The sequence below is a fragment of the Pomacea canaliculata genome, linkage group LG11, assembly GCF_003073045.1.
Source record: "Pomacea canaliculata isolate SZHN2017 linkage group LG11, ASM307304v1, whole genome shotgun sequence".
In the NCBI taxonomy this organism is placed as follows: domain Eukaryota; kingdom Metazoa; phylum Mollusca; class Gastropoda; order Architaenioglossa; family Ampullariidae; genus Pomacea; species Pomacea canaliculata.
In genome coordinates this window covers 19,485,365-19,503,146 of record NC_037600.1, presented here as the reverse complement: position 1 = coordinate 19,503,146, position 17,782 = coordinate 19,485,365, and the positions used below count along the sequence as shown (strand labels likewise).

General features: G+C 37.9%; 2 protein-coding genes across 2 annotated transcripts; one reads left to right on the top strand and one right to left on the bottom strand.

Annotated features, from left to right (window-relative positions):
• Nucleotides 1-469: 469 nt before the first annotated feature.
• LOC112575036 (60 kDa SS-A/Ro ribonucleoprotein-like) lies at nucleotides 470-14,214 on the bottom strand. The gene is made up of 7 exons (XM_025256542.1): nucleotides 13,093-14,214; nucleotides 9,603-9,823; nucleotides 9,175-9,326; nucleotides 8,540-8,660; nucleotides 7,997-8,245; nucleotides 7,603-7,778; nucleotides 470-6,899 (listed from the first exon to the last, which is right to left on the bottom strand). Exons 1-7 carry the CDS (start codon nucleotides 13,628-13,630, stop codon nucleotides 6,767-6,769), a joined length of 1,590 nt encoding a protein of 529 aa, XP_025112327.1. The 5' UTR covers nucleotides 13,631-14,214; the 3' UTR covers nucleotides 470-6,766.
• Nucleotides 14,215-14,346: 132 nt separating this feature from the next.
• On the top strand, nucleotides 14,347-17,310 carry LOC112575040 (V-type proton ATPase subunit G-like). Its single transcript, XM_025256547.1, has 3 exons — nucleotides 14,347-14,502; nucleotides 15,666-15,766; nucleotides 16,050-17,310. The coding sequence occupies exons 1-3, from the start codon at nucleotides 14,421-14,423 to the stop codon at nucleotides 16,215-16,217; spliced, it is 351 nt and encodes a 116-aa protein (XP_025112332.1). The 5' UTR covers nucleotides 14,347-14,420; the 3' UTR covers nucleotides 16,218-17,310.
• Nucleotides 17,311-17,782: the final 472 nt, after the last annotated feature.

Genomic DNA, 17,782 nt, shown 5'->3' with positions numbered 1-17,782 from the left:
ACAGCGTGCCTGAGATGAGAGCTGAACCCAGGACAGCCAATCTTCACTGTATTGTTAGGTGGCAAAGGAATCAGAGAAATCATTAGTCTAAATCATTTTCAAGCTGACAAGATCACCAGAAACCTTTGACATACACAACATACTGTTTCTTTATCAGCAGTAGCTACAGAAATGTGTAATGGTTCCACTTAACCATCAGCAGGAAGATTTTTTCCTTGGTTTATTCAGAAGTTCAATGAGGTGTGAAAAACTTTGGAGAAAAGTTATCCCTTTCTTGAGGCAGAGAGTTATAATATATTGAAGACATGACTACTCACATGTAATGTCAACCTCTGGGCTGTGCCCATGCAGCACACTGTGCTTCTGTTCCATCAGTTGCAGAACCACTCTAGTGCGGTGTACATTTCTGGCTATTTAATGTTTAATTAAGTTGCTAGATTAAATTCACCATCATTGCAGCAAAACACAATTTGCTTCTAAAACTTTATTGACAGGCAGCTGGCACTTGTGTCCCAGATTTGCAAAGGCTGGTTGTGCAGATTCACTTTACCATGAATGTACATACAACCATTCACAGTGACATGCATACAAAGGAAACCAAAAATAAATACAACACAACCATAACAAGCCCTTAAAATCACACATTGCAAAAACCCCAAACAAAGTTGCAAAGAAGCCACCAGGTAGCAGTCTAAACCAGAAGCATGTACTAGTTGCAGCAAGGAATTCTCAAATAAGAATACCAAAAGCTATAATTTTGTTTTTGAATGGCACTATTATTTACTTTTAACAAAATCTTCAAAAATATTGTCAAGTTACAAATAACATTTGTGCCTGCAGCATAATGACTTTGCACGGTCAAGTTCTTGGTTTAAGTATGAAATCAGCGTATAGTAATAGGATTGTGTGACCAAGAAAATAATGAAATAGTAAGAGTAAATGGTGCTGCTGAAGGACACAGCAGGAGTACTTCTGGAATGGACTGCAGTCTTGTGCACATATTTTACACATAAGTGATGAGCACTTCGTGCAGTTTTAACACCCAACTTAAAGGATCATATGAAGACTGCATGGAAACCACCAGGATATGATGCACAAAACTGGACAAATGACTTGAAATTAAAAGGAATTTTCAGTGCAAGGAACTAATAAATTTAGCTCAGCAAGAGACTTTGTGACCTTGTCCAGACCTGCAACAAGGCAGGTCTGCAGCAGAAGCAGAAATCTTTTTAAGGAGGAAAATTACAATCAAGAATCTGTAATACATATGTACAAATGAAGTGTGAAAAGAAGCAAAAGCAAAGGAGTCAAACTAATCGGAGAGAGCAAAATAAAATAGAAATCTCAGATATCTTCAACATCACAAAGGGATTGTTCAGGTGGCTAGTTGTAGGTGCTTAATATCGTGTTAGCAACTAAGGCTTTGTGGGAAAAGGTGCATCAACAAGTGACAGGTACAGCTGATGAAAATCAACTGACAAGACAGGAATTTTTTTTTTCTTGCAGTGGTAACATTTGTCACTGGAGACAGTGATCTGAAGTTTCGACACCTATTTATATGAAAAGTGGTGAATACAGTTTGCCTTTTCCAGAAGTAGCCAAAGCAGACAGACTGAATACAGCCTCCTTGTTGCTGATTTGGGTATGAGAGTAAAACATCCCATGCCCGAATTCACAATTTGTATTACTTTAACAAACTGGCTCACCAACATACTGATCATATTCTGATGAGCTCTGAACATTTATTAATATTTGTTTTCATCTCTTTTTCTTTTATTTTAGCTGCTGTTTTCAGCCTTCTTTAACCACTGAACAATATGTGACCTTTTTAGACTAGTAAAATGAAAGGCTTTTTCAACACTTACAGTGCTATGTGCAGCCCTACCCTTAAATTCCACACTGAAGTTTTCTACACAGTTGTCTCAATCACCCAATACACCATCCCTTTAATCATCAACTACCCAACTCGTAGCTCCACTGCACACCTTGTTAATCTAAGTAATTTATTCTTGCTTCCTATAATGATGATCAGGTTGAAAACTTAAAATGATTTGGAATGAAAACGCTTCATCAAACATAAAATAAGCATACTCTTCTATCCCAAATAAAAATGTATTTAGCTCTAAGATATTGCATTTTTTTCAAATATAGATCAGACTATAACCTTTAATGGTCTTCTATCACTTCATTAAAAGCATCCCAAATACCCAAACCATCAACAGACACTATCTTATTAGACATCTAATGGATGCAAGCTTTTTACCATGATGTAATTGGCATCAAAAACTCATTTACTAGATGTAAAATGTGCTGCTGAATACCTCTGGAACTAAATCTCTTCTTCACCAAATTTAATGCCACTGAAAAATAAGGTGGAATACTAGTTCAGATACACAAACAGTTTTGTAAAATCCTGCAACTCATTAAAATTACAATGATTTTCCTGAGACAAACATTCCTCTTTTAAATGTATGTTGATGGCAGGAATGTAAGTCTTAGATGTGGGAATGTGCACACCCTCGATTTAATGACTTGATCTTGGCTCTATCTTCCCAGTCCTGGAAAGTCATAATTTATCTCTCGTGAACATAAACCTGAACAGTTAGTTTGAGTGTCTCCAGCATAAGTTAAACAGTAAGCTGTGACATGATTCCACTTGAAGATTTCCTGCCAAAATATCTCCACACTATAGAAATTAGAAATGAAAATAAAAGTAAAGTAAAAATCAATATCTAAAGAAGCAAACGCATAAAATGAATTACGTGTACTTCAGCCATTCATTTAAAGAATAAATCCATCTTAAATGTATGCTTGGTTGAAAATTACTACAGATCATAATTTTAACTGCTCATATGACGTCAAAAAGAAAATAATTTTGCATGTTCTTTGAAAAGGTCATAAACTTGAACCAAAATGGAAAAATGAGAATGAGGAATAGCCATGCAAAACATTTTCTAAAAACACTTTAAATTAAAAATCAACAACAGTTCAGGAGGCAATAATGATTGGGAGAACAGAAGATTTCATATTGGGCAAATGACTAGAAGGGGGGAATTGGTGTTTTACGCCGTCAGCAACTGAGGCTATATTACAGCAAGCAGCCAGCCCTGTAAACAGATGCCACGTGCAGAGAAAGCGTGCCCGAGATGAGAAATGAACTCAGGGCAGCCAACCTTCACTGTATTGGTGACAGGCGCTAACCGTTGCGCCACCAGACTGCTGGCGCAAATGACTAGAAACTGAAATTTTCTTTTTATTGGAGCTATGTTGAAAGTCACTAAAATTGTTCACCAAAACAATTTTACCATCAAAACTGGTTGGAAACAAATTCAAATATTATACTGTCTCTGGAGAAGATTAATGTCTATCAGATGTTAAGCTGCTTAATATTTCAACAGCTGCACATTCTCATAGATTTAGTCCAAACCTGCCATCTCTAACAAAACTGTTTTCTTCCTCTGAAGCACCAAGAAAAAAAAATGAAATACCAGATGTTTATATCTGCCTCACTTGCAGACTGAATATCTCAAAGATTGTTCACATTTATCAAGGTACTACAATATAAATATATGAATAAATACACATTTTCATAAACATATTTTTTGCTGTTAATATAAATTATTTTATGAAATGACTAAAATAAAGGCCTGTTATAATATACAGAACTTTCAAAGGCACTTTGAGCATAGTTTTGTAGGGCCTATTAACAGTAAAGTATTTTATAAGTACTCTCAAGACACAAGTGCCAGTAAAATAACTGGTTAATGACACCATTTTAAGAAGCAGGTGTTTAACCACCATAATGTTCAGTCACCAAATAATACCCAGCAGATTCTGGTTATCTGGCCATTCCTCTTAGGTAGAACCCTTTTAGTCCCTTTAAGCAACTTGTTAAAAATGAGTCAATTCTAGTTAAAAAATACGAAAAAATTTCATTTCATCAAACTGAAGTTTTTTGGAGTAGTTCCTAATATTTGTTTGATACCGGAGGAAACATCAAATATAGAATTACCCTATTTACTCTGCAACGGAATAAAATCACACGGCAGTCCTTATACCAAGAAAGCAGTTCTGAACCTTTATAGATGTTTATAAACTCCCTATGCTGTCTAAATATGCTTATTTGCTTATGAGTGAATCAACCCACATGACATGCATCTGCTAGTCATAATCACAAACAAGCCATCAGTCAGTTCACTATTCTGAGGACACAAAAAAAATCTGTGAACAAGTAGTATGTACGGTTGAGTGGGGGGCCAACCCACAAGTAAACCGCATGGCAGTTACTTTCTTGGTAAAGCAACACTGTGTCCAGCAGTGATGCAAAATGATTTCTTAACTGGGTTTTTATTGTCCACTATTTGTCCCAAAGGCATGGCTACCTCGAATCCAGAATGGCTCAATTAACCAGAAAATACTGTATATCATTATTATTGCACACAATAAATATATATACTTATCTAGTTATTAGCATATGAAAACTCTGTCACTTTAAGCCAGTAACACAATAAAGACACTGAAATAATTGCATCACTTTTAGCAAACTACAAAAACTGGCTCAAAAGACATCTGTATTAGTTTGAAAAAAAAAAGGCAAAATACCCTCTATGCCTAATTACTCTATCCTGTAAGTACACAAACTTATTAAAATGATAATTTGCTCTAATCACACAACTTTTAAATGCTCTGCCATATAATACAGGGAAGAAACCTTTTAACAGAAGAAAAAATTATCTCCACTATAACTTCTCAGTAAACAATAAAGCAGGGTAGACAATCCTGCAGTCATTCTTCTTGTCATGCATATGAAAATCCTGTTTACATAAAGGATAAGCAACTCTTGCAATAAAACGAGCTGGATAAAGAGCACAATCTTATTCCAGAAAATGTCCTGATTCTTGCCACTGTCAATTAAAGGGTCATATTCACAATTTTATCTTTGGATTTATCTATGCAAGTCCACAATTGTAATTCTAACTTGATCTACCATAAAAAAAAAAAAAATCCTTAAGACAATCCCTTGTCCATACTTTTGTAGTGCACACAGCTACTTCCATTGCAATAAATGGAAAACAGTTCATTGCATATGCACACATACACACAGAGCTAAGCATTTAAATACCACAAACACATCTAATCAACAGTGAAGAGCTCTCTGAAAAACATGAAAGAATGGCTAGAATCTACTCTGGAAAACCTCAGATCATCCCATGTGGAGCCACAAGACAGAATAAAAAAAAAAAATCCAAAAAACTGCTTTCAAGCAAAAGCATATTCAACATCATCAACTATGCAAAAATCAAAACAAATTGAAACATGTAAGTCAAATTCAAAAAAGAATCCCAATGATGAAGGACAACAATGCATGGGGGAAGGGGGTTGGTGTTTTACACCGAGCCAGCAACTAAGGCTATTTCATGGCAAGGCAGCCAGCCCTGTAAATAGATGCCACATGCAGAGACAGAACAGCGTGCCCCAGATGACAGCTGAACCCAAGACAGTCAACCCTCACAGTATTGGTGACAGGCGCTAACTGTTGCACCACTGGACCGCCCAACAATGCATGGGGGAGAAAAAAAAATGTGTTGCGACTTTATGCAGGTAACTGAAGATCATAAAGGAAACTGTGAGACAGAAACACTGACAATAAGTTAATGGAATTCTTATTAAATGAACAGGAATGGGTTCAGAGTGGCCTTCAGATGAACAGCTAAATGTAGATGAACAGATTTAAAATGAGAATTGTGTAGGGAGTCAGAGGACATAAACTGCTCATCTGTATATCTGACAGATGTTTTCAAAATTTACTTTCTCTGCAGACTAAGGATATGTACAACAAAAGACTGCTAAAGAAAGCTCAGCAGTGCTTGAATGTTCTACCCACCCTGCTTCACAAACATCTGCAATACAAAAAAAAATCTTGAGTTTATGGAAGGAGGGAATGGAAAAGAAAAACAAAAATCAGTACAGAAAATACACACACATTAAGAATGCTCACAGGAGTTTGCAAACTTAAACTAGCCATGAACAAATTGAATTTGTTCAGAAAATGACAAAGTAATGACACTCATCTGCAGTACACTTTGTTTTTTTCAACAATAAAGCTTTGCGCAAGTTTAGTTCTCTTACCTCTAGGCATAGAAACAGTTGCCTGACCCTGTATTTTACAGAGTGTATAGCATGCATGAAAAAACTTGTAACAGAAAAGAAAACTAAATCTATGTAAAACTAACACAGAAAAGCTATTTTTAAAAAAAAAGCAAGTTTTGTGAAACACAAACCATTTTAAAGTTTCACCCAATAGGAAAAAAGAGCAGAGAAACCAGAATTTACAATATTGATGAACACTGCATTCTCTTATTAAATAAGACAGGTTTGTGTCATTCCATAAAGAGTAAAAGGCAGATAAAAAGTAAATCTTTTTCAACTTGGCATTCTAGTAAATTTGAAATAGAAAATATGAAAAACAATTTGCTACAGAACGTGGCTTATAAGAGTATTAAAATTAGAACAATGAATGTCAATCTTTTGTTCACTTAACTTAGACATGTACAAACATTGCTAGTCTGAAAATGCAAGCATTCAGAGTAAACTGATGCTACTGAAGCTCTCATATCCATCTCCACATCTCTCTTTACCTATTCCTCTCAAAATAGGTGCAAATGCACATGCATACACACACAGATGCAACTGGCTAGTTCTTGCACTGTTTATCTTTCACCATTCCATGCAAGCCAGAGAATCTTCAAACACATCAAAGCATAAATTAAAGCATTCCTGTCACAAACTTGTGAATGACATCTGGAACTCTCTCATCAAAACCAGCTATGTCAAGCATGCCTGCATCACTGCTGTCAGCAAACTGTATATGACTTGCGGTCACGCTGCATACAACCAGTCTGCACACAAATTAAATATTGTAATTTCAATGAGGTGCATTAAAATTTTGAGTCAGTAGAGAATGGATAATGTTTTAGATCTTGTATCAGGCAGACAATATGAAGCCCATCCCATGATGAAAGTGTTACATAAAACTGATGACTACTAGAAATATTAGGACGAATATGTGTGCATGTGTGCACCTGGACACATCCATGAGTCAGTATCAGTAGCTTGCAGTAAACAAACTGACATTAGGTTATCAACTCTGAGAAAACACAAATCAACATGAATATACTGCAACATTTTCTGAATTATTCAGAGAAAACAATTATTTATAAAGTTGTTAAGTGCGCAAACTTTCGCATTCATTTGGAGAATTTTCTTTATAAACAGTCTTCACATTGCAAGATCTATTTTGCTTTCCAAAACCAAACTGTTCCCTCATGATGGCTAATCATGCTGGATCATTTTCTTCACCAAATACACTTTGACCAAATTAAAGAGTTATCTCTTGCTACGTTTGATTTTTTGAGCCAGATAATTTTTTCTCAACCAACTTCATTTGTCAAAGAAGGCAGCAAAAGAAAGCACAATGCACAACGATAAACTTGCGAACTTTTCTTCAGACCATCAAGTTATTCTAGACTGATCAGTGTCAATGCATTTTCACACCACATTTGACTACAACTGCAACTACTGCAGCAAACCTTATCAACTCACTTGGCTTGTGGCAGCTTCATGGTGCTGCGATACTGCTTGAAAGCTGTGGCTAAGTCAGCAGAGGCACTTGGGTTACGATGATCTGTCATGATGATAATGACATCATAGGGTTCACTGGCCTTTTGCGCCCACATTATAGGTATCACCAAGTCACATTTACTCCTGCCAGCCTCTGGCTGAAAAAAACAAACAAACAACAGATACAGTTCTGAGTTGCAACACATTTTTAATTTAGGTCCTTTCCTAAATCAAAATCATCTAAGAATAAAGAACTTACTTGCTGCAAGCAACATGTAATGTGATGCAATATATTCCATTTTACACATGTCAATAGAGTAGAAACAAAGAAGACACAGTAAATCCAACAGCACATGGGAACCCATAAGTTACTCACAGCTGTTGCGCACTGGACAATCTTCTCACAGATTTCTGGCATTTGCACACTGGTTATAAAGGACAAAGGTCTGACTTCCTTATTGAAAAAAGCCATTGTAGGTTCCTTCTCAGTGTGTGCCAGGATGACTGCAATGCTAGCTGCTGCTATGACTGGAGACAGCACTCTAGCTCCATGCACCCAACACAAGAACTGATTGTTAATATTGATCGCCAACAGGTATCGTTTATTAGTCGACTCCACATTATACTGAAAACAAAAACAAATTAAGCACAGAATGTATTGGGAAAATAAACAAAGCTAGTCGTGAGTGGGGGACCTAATGATGATACCTTTCATGTCAAGGAGTGAAATAGGAATAAATGAATAATTATTTGAACTATCTCTTCTTCATTTCCTACCACCTATGTGACCACTATGAACCCAATGTCATATGATACAAAAAACTGTAAATACAGCTTTAAAAATGCAAAAACTTCAAATGCAGCAAAAGGCTAACTAATTTATGACATTTATTGCTTCATTAACAAAATTACCACAAACCTTCAAAGCTGTGGCAAAGGCGTTGTTCAAGGCCTCTACTACTGCACCATTGCGTGTCCATTTCAAAGAGGATCCTTGCTCATATACCCTCATTGCAATTAATACTGCTATGGGAGATAACCTGGACAATGTGACAATTACTCTTAAACTCACATATGCTCATGCTTTTAGGCAGTCAATACCAACATAGGAAAAATGTCTATGATAACAAATAATAGAACCGAAACTAGAATCAGAAAACTAAAGCTAGAAAAACCTGCAAACTACAGAAGTGTTTATACACAAAATCAAAATATTTACTCTTACAAGACGGAATGGCAAACTATAGCTTAAGATCATTTGCACATAAAATGCATTCGTAAAAACAAAATAACCTTTGATCCTTCTTGACCATGACCTTTTGTTCACAAAGTGCACAACTTTGACAATGCATGATAAATGTGAAAATATCTATTCAATCAGGCTTTAAAAAGTGTCAGAACAAACAATTTAAATTGTTAAAAATTATATCAGAAATAAAGGCTATTGTCATTTTTTTTTCATTTGTGACTTCCTAGAGAAAAATAAACTGAAAAATATAAAGCACTTCTTCCAGAAATGTGGGTTATTTCCCTTTCCCCTCAAACTGCTCTTACTTCTCTTTTCTGATGTATTCTTCATCTTGGATGCGCTGGACAATGTCACCGGATACTGGTTCCACAGGCTCCAGCAATGCTCTACGAGCCAGGTTACCAATGTTATGAAGCAGCTCCACTAGTGAGACCTGTGTCAATGTTGCTGCAACTACCTAGTGCACAAAGATAAAAGAGAAAATGCAATAGATCTTTATAATCTCATGATATAAATTTGTATGTACTCTGCCATCAGAAATGCATATACAAGTTACCAAATGCTCTAAGATACTTTCTTTAAAGTGATAAAGACAAACTGACATGCTGGAGCCACCATGAAAATCCTGACAGAACTGGGAGTAAATACCATTCAGCAGTAAAGCAAGATTTCTAACAATATCATGCATAATGTCTTCAGTGGCATAGCATCTATCACTAGTGAAGCTCCATACTTGTGCAAACTGCTGCAGGTGGGGTGCTACTTGTTTTGGATGAAACTTGTATTCCTCTATTAACCCAACAGCTACTGCAACGTCTTTTTCCGTCTTTAGCTGTTCCAAAGCACCAAGGTATGCCAGGGTCTCTTTTAGCTCTGGACTAGCCTTGTCGCCACCAAACTCCTCTTCTGCTGCCTGTAAGCTCCTAGCCAAGTATCTGACTATCATCTTTGCACCTGATAAAAGACAAATGTTGTAATATAAAGCTGATGCATCTTGCCATTCTGTTCAAAACAATATGGTACAATAACATAGAATAACATAGAATAGCATGAAGAAGAATGTGCTCATTACAGATATCATATCACAATATCTTGTATCAATAGAGGAAAAACAAACAAATCAAAGACAGTGGGAAATGAATATACGTTACAACCCACATAAAAAACAAACCCATAAGTTGTCAGCCAAACAATATACTAAGATGAAAAGATGACAACAGTACTTAGAAATATGAGTTGCAGGATGGGTGTAATGTTTATGAAATAGTTGTGTTTTACGTGCAGCCTGAAATTCTCCATATGACTGATAATGTACAGCTGTCAACTGATGCTTAAAAAAAAAATCAAGTCAACTGGTTTTGATACCCCCTGTGGGACCGCAGGGTATGCTTGCCTAGCGAGCATTGTAAGAATAGGGTCCCTGCCATCCAGTCAGGCATGTCGTAAGAGGCGACTAAGGTGGACACCTCACCTAGAGATAAAATAGGTTGTGGTAGGGCTAACAACCCCACCATTTTAAAAAAGACTGTTATCGAAACTAAAACCAGAGAACTCATCACAGATGGCGGAGGTAATGAAGCACACCAGGAGACTGGACTTATGATGGACGACAGCCAAACCCGAAAGGGAGCTGGCGCCACGACAGCGGATTTACTGAAGCCAAGGCAAAAGTTGAGCATGGGGTGCTGGAACGTTCAGACCTTGTACCAGACTGGCAGGATGCACCAACTAGTCAAGGAATTTGACAACTACAACTTGGACATCCTGGGAGTCAGTAAGGTCAGATGGACTGGCACGGGAAAGAGAAGACTAGCGTCTGGACATAACATCTTGTTCTCAGGAAGATCAGATGGTCAGCACTCTAAAGGAGTGGCACTACTCCTCAACAAGAAAACTGAAAAGGCACTGCTGGAATGGAAGCCTTATGGACCCAGGCTTTTGAGAGCAAGATTCCATTCAAAGTACACCAAGCTGACAGTGCTAGCTTGCTATGCACCAACAGAAGACTCTGAGGCAGAAGACAAGGATGCTTTTTACGATCAGTTCCAGGCAGCCTCAGAGAGCGTTCGAGCCCACGATATGTTGCTCATCATCGGCAATCTCAATGCCAAGGTGGGAAGTGACAACACCTGCAGGGAGCATGTCATGGGCAAACATGGAATCGGAACCATCAATGACAACGGAGAGAGACTGGCAGACTTTTGTGAAGAAAACAATCTACTGATTGGAAGCACACTCTTCCAACACAAAGACATCCACAAGGCAATATGGACATCACCAGATGGGATCACAAAGAACCAGATAGACTATGTCATCATCAACCGAAGATAGAGGAGCTCACTTCAAGATGTCTGAGCTACAGAGGAGCAGACGTTGCCAGTGACCACATTCTTGTGATAGCCACAGTTTCTCTGAAGTTACGTCGATTGCGAGGAAAACAGGCATGTCAGCAGAGAGTGGACTCTGGCAAACTGAAAAATCCAGCCACCAAACAGGCCTTTGCTATGGAAGTAAAGAACAGGTTCCAGGCATTAGGAGACCAACAAGAGATGACCTTAATTGAGTCTTACAGAAAACAGGAGAGAACAGGCTTCCAACGGAAAAAGAAAGAACAGTGGATCAGAGAAGAGACATGGAAGAAGACAGAAGAGAGAAAGTCAGCCAAACAAAAAATCAACTGCACTAGATCTGAACGCCTGAAGGAACAACACAGACAAAGATATACAAAACTAAACAAAGAGGTAAAGACAAAATCTGACAAAAGAGACTACATAGAGAAATTGGTAGATGAAGCAGAAAAAGCAACAAGACAAAATGACCTGAAGAAACTGTACAAGATAAACAAACAGCTAAACAACAGGTTTAAGAACAGTAATGTGCCAGTGAAAGACATGAACGTTAATGTCGTCAAGGGAGAGCCAGGAAAACTACAGCGCTGGAGGGAGCATTTTGAGTCAGTTCTGAACAGACCACACCCCCCCCTCCTCAGCTTGCAGACATCCAACCAGCAGCTATAGACCTTGTCATCAGCACAGACCTGCCAAGCCTGGAAGAAGTGACAGCAGCAATACAGATAATGAAGAGTGGCAAAGCACCAGGGGCAGATGGAATAACAGCAGAGATGTTGAAAGCAGATGTGAATGTGACAGCTCCCAAGCTGACTGAAATCTTCAGGCAAGTTTGGGAATCAGGGCAGCTCTCTGATGCGTGGAAGACAGGGCTCATCTTCAAGTTACCCAAGAAAGGAGATCTTGGAGACAGCAATAATTGGAGAGGCATAACACTTCTTTCCCTCACTAGCAAGGTCTTCAGCAAGATTGTTTTGTAAAGACTGATGGCAACCCTTGAGAAAGACCTCCAACCACAGCAAGCAGGATTTCGCCCTGGGCGTTCCTGCTCTGAACACATCCTCATTCTGCGACAAATTCTGGAGCAAAGCAACGAATAGAGCACACCGTTGTACATCAATTTCATCGACCTGGAGAAGGCTTTTGACAGCATCCACCACGAGTCCTTATGGAAGATCCTGAGGCATTACGGAGTCTCTGCACAACTTATTCACGTCATTGCAATGCTGTACAGCAATTTCAAATCCCAGGTTGTATGTGACATGGAGCTCACAGGCGCCTTCAACGTCAGTCCCCGTTCCTCTTCATCCTGGCCATGGACTGGATCATGAAGACTTCCACCGACAGTGAGAGGAGAGGGATCAGATGGACCATGACTATGACAGCAACAACAATGCTGGAAGACTTGGACTTTGCTGATGACATTGCCCTGCTGTCACACCGCCAGCAAGACATGCAGGAAAAAACAAATGCCTTCTCAGAAACAGTTGGAATCCTTGGCTTGAAGGTTAGCACAAAGAAAACTAACAATATGAGAGTGAATGCCAAAGTCCAAGACAGCATCAAACTAAATGGAGAAGAGATTGAGGAAGTTGACAGTTTCACCTATCTTGGGTCCAAAATGTCAAACACCGGGGATGCAGAGGTGGAGATTCGAGTCCGACTGGCGAAAGGCAGCCAGGCCTTCGCCTCACTCAGGAGCACATGGAAGGCAAAAAACATCAGTCAGAAGATCAAGCTGAGATATGTTTTGATACAAACTCTCTAAGGTATTTATTACTTAAACAGAGCTATAAGTTGCGCAAACTTTGAAAAAGTGGGGAAAGGAAATTTGTTGAAGTCTACAATGATAACACAAATGCACATTACACTTACCTTCTGTTTTAGGAACTACATGCGTTACACGAAGCAGGTCAATATATGACCATTTACTCCCTGTCTTCTGCCGTGTCACGATTTCTGCAAGTTCCATACTGGTCTTGCTGTCAAACCATCTCTGTACGCCATTTTTAAGTGAACGTCCCCAGCCCCTACGGGACTCTCTGAGGCACTGAGCGAAAGAAATAAACTGGAAAAGGTCGGCAGTACTACTGCATGCTTTGCCCATAGCTTTCACCGCCGCCTGCTTGGTCGTCTGCGACTGGTCTTCAAATCGTGCGCACATAGCGAGAGTAAACAACGCTGGAGCATGGTTCGTGCAGCACGTGCGGTCACCGGAGAGGAACTTGACGACCTCCTCTACAACCTCTTCTCCTCTTCCCTTTGCCAGTAAATCGTTCACGATGGGCGCTGATTCTGCTGACAGACACCGTTCGGGTCCCACGCGCACCCGATAAAGGCCATGATCGTTGCCAAGGTAGAAAAAGCGTCGTAGCCTCTGTAGATCGTCGATCTTCACTGTGTCGGTTGCCATGACCAGCAGACAACCTGGGTGCAACCTCCTGCTAACCTGCAAAAGCCTTGCCCCGGACACCCAGACAAGAGAAGCAATTGGCAAGAATTCACAATCGTCTACAGGAAACACTTTTTTTTTTTTTTTGGTCTGAAGTCCTAGTATCCTATACAATGCTGTCTGCTGGAACACCGATCACTAACTCTTTGCCGATTTCGCCAAAGAACGAAGAAAATATATTTTCACAATGTAACACATGTTTTCAGATCTTTCTTTAGCATGAAAGAAGTTTCAGCTATTTACCGGCAAACACACAATGAAATGTCTATCCTAGGAATTCCTGAAATCTGCGGCATTCTCCCAGCAAAGACCCAAAATAACTGTTCTGCGGGGAAAATGTAACGCAGGTGCCCCATTCATGATTTCGTATATAAAAACTATGTAACATAACTATGTAACAATTGTGCATTATTACTGTAATAAAAAGTTATTTTCATCACATTAAAAGTGTTATTATTTCAAAGAGAAGCTGCTCATTACTGCACGCTAAAAGTAAATAAACGTAATACGAAACTATGTCTTAGAGTTGTCAAAGACATAAGTTGTTGGTTTTTTTTCAAGCTACAAGGCTTGCAGACTTTACAGAAGTCCGTGATATTCATAATTTTTGCACCTTAATTTAATTGTTTTTCTAAATAAATAAGACGTTATAGCAGTTCTATGATATATTATATTTACTTGAATAACGATATACTTTCGCCGGAAGAGACGTAATTTCATGTGACCGATCACATGACACATCATTATCAACATGGCGAGTCAGACGCAGGGAATCCAGCAGCTACTCCAAGCAGAGAAAAAGGCAGCTGAGAAAGTTGCGGAAGCTCGAAGACGTATGAAAATTTATATCTTGAAATGCATAATGTTTTGAAATCTGTTGTTTATGTAATCGAATTAACTTCATTCGGGGGGTTCTTAACGGATTACTATATCGTCCTTGGATCATAAGTGCTGAAATGACAGATGCTCATAATTAGTACGTACATAACTATAGTTCTAATTATTTTTCCCCAAGGTTTTTAATATTTATTTATTAAGACAATTTTGTTTACTTGCTGAGTAGTTAATTGTTACTTTTTATAAGCATTAATTATTAAATACGATTGAGGACATGGGGGATTTAGTATTGTAGTAGTAACAACCTGAGGTAAACAGTGAAGATACCCTTTACTTTTTCATCTTACTGTATCTCCTTTTTTTAAAATGTCAGAGTGATAAATTTTACTATGAAAGAAGCGAAATCTTTCTTCGTTCTTTTGACCGAGTTGATAAGTTGAGTTGTGACATTCTGTTCGCCCTTTCAGTGTATTTCTACTGCATCTATCCTTCAATTTGTCTTTTATGGTTAACACATAGTTCAGCAGCATGTTACCATGTAAGGTTATAAGGTATATTTTATTTTATAAAAGAAGGTATATTTTAAGGCTATTAGGCATAAGTGTGTAAAAATTATTAACTCTAGCAGTTATATAGAGAAAACTGGAAATGTTTATTTTGTATTCATTATTGAATACTAGCTTATGAGGTTCTGATCTGGGAAGGGACTTCACCTGTGTCAAGTGTGTTAGTGGAGTCTTTCTTGTGAATAACAATTAAAAACTTATTATTTATCACTTCAAGAGAGCCTCCTAATTTAGGAATCAAGCATTGTTAGATAAAATATGGTACAATAACATAGAATAGCATGAAGAAGAGTGTGCTCATTACAGATATCATATCACAATATCTTGTATCAATAGAGGAAAAACAAACAAATCAAAGACAGTGGGAAATGAATCTATATGTTACAACCCACATAAAAAGCATCATACAAGCTGCAGTGTTCTTCTGAGTGTCTAGGTGCATGGTTATTGCATAGTAATGTTAAGCATCTCTGACCTGCACAACCTTTGCTAGGATTTTGATTAAGAAAGTTTCTCTTATTTGTTTTTTAATTGTCTCTGTAGTTGATGTTTTTCCAATCCAATTAATCCAACAGAATGTGTTTTGTGCACAGGGAAAGCAAACCGCTTGAAGCAAGCTAAAAAGGAGGCAGACGCAGAGATCAATGCTTACAAGGCAGAGAGAGAGCGGCAGTACAAAGAGTATGAGGCTAAGGTAAAGCATCTTTGGTGCTGAACTAGATTTTTTGGCAACTGATGCAACTGACACAGGCACCAATACATAATATGGACAATTCTAAAACTCAGTTTTTAATCCAAATATATGTTGAAATCCATTTAATCAAGTGTAATTTAAAAACCTGCAGTAAATTAATGTTCCCTTCTTTTATCAGCAAATGTACACTCCAGTGACCATCTAGGTTCCTCAGAAAGCAGACAACACTCACATGAATGTTTGAGCCAATTTCAGAATACTAAAGAAAAATTATTGATTTCAGATCCTTGGCTCTAAGGGTGACATGGAGACAAAGATTGATGCCAATACACGCCAGAAAATCCAGGAGTTAAACATGAACGTTCAGAAGAACAAAGAGCTAGCACTGAGCCGACTTATCAATATTTGCCTGGACATCAAGGCTGAGCTGCACACCAACCTTAGGCTCTAAGAGAACTAAATAATGTTTCACATATGCAGAGTTTAGGAACTAATTTTCATGAAAATCTCTAGTTAAAATTTTCCTTCAAGAGTCACAAAAAAAAATATTCTCAAAAAAGTGGTACACCAACTATGCCAATTTTTGTGTTGTATTATTTAAAACTATTGAGTATGTTCTTTGGCAAATATGCATGTGCAGGGGAAAGAACACGCTTCTTTCAAAACCCTAGTTGGTGTCTTTGGTCAGTTCCGTAAATAATTGTGGAGGGTCTAGTCACAGCTTACACAGTTTTAGAACTTCTGTGTCGAAGTACAGATTCTACCTTCATTCAAAGAGTGGCTAAATTTTAGAGAGTAGGGTTTTAACCATTCTAGCACTAAATTGTGTTAGTAGCCTCCATAGCATTTAACAATTTCTAACTTTATTAGCATTAAATACAAGAGCTATCAAACTGGCAACTTTTTTTGTTTTGGTCTCTAAGGCATCTTTGATAGTTCCATTTGATGAAAACAAGTTGCATGCTACAATATAATTTCCTCACAACTGATAAAATAATCAAGATTGTTTATTGGGACAACTTGTTGCTTGTAAGTCCTTTCCATCTTGGGATTTTCATGGCAATGTCTTTTAGTAAGACAGGCTTTGTAGATTGTGTGTATATATACATATATAGTAGGGTTTGAGAAATAAAAATAATCGGTTATTAACTTCTAAGATTCCTGCTTCAAATTTATCCTCTTAAAAAAAGCTTAAAAGAAGAAGTGCAACTATAGCTTTGGTAACAGTTTAGACATAAAAAGTAGATTGCATTTATGATTCAAAACATTGTCATTGGGAACACTAGATGAAGTGATAGTGAAAGAATGTTGCTTCCTTGCCACCAAAGCTGTAAATATTTCTTGAAGCATTGTTGAAGGAGGAAGGGCCCTTCTACTGTGCAATGCCATTCTAATGGAAGTACTGATGTCTGGAGTTAGTTTTACCACCTGCTTTGTCTTTTTCATGTAAATAAGTAAAATTATCATTTCATAAAGCATCATTGTGATGGTGGATGAACTGACTGTATGAAGAGTTTAGACAAATAAAGTTGTTTGTGGAACAGCTGTTGCATTTTACATTAAAACAGTTTAACTTTAGACCTCTTGGTATCAGTTGGTTCATGATATGCAGACAAAAACGAATTTTACATTCTCAGGCTACGCCACTACCAAGCAACTCCTAAGTGGGTCAGTCGTGTGTGAACAAGCACTTAAGTTTCATGCTTGCAAGAGGTATATCATCCCTTAACCAGAACTAGCTGAATGTTGAACAAGCCAGTCATCCCATTGGTACCTTTTGTCAGGTTGACCAGTGAGATGTGGAGGCAACGAGAGCTCACCAATGGGGATGATCAAGTGCAGGTCTCTTTTGGGGTAAATACAGGTGAAAACACAAAGATTAACATTTAGACTGCTTCAAGTTACCATGTTCTTAATATCTTTAAAGGTTTGTATTAGGGAGTGGTAGTTTACAACTGAAATAGCACCCAAAAATGACTGAAAATGATGACACTTTTTTTCAAGCGTAAAAGTATT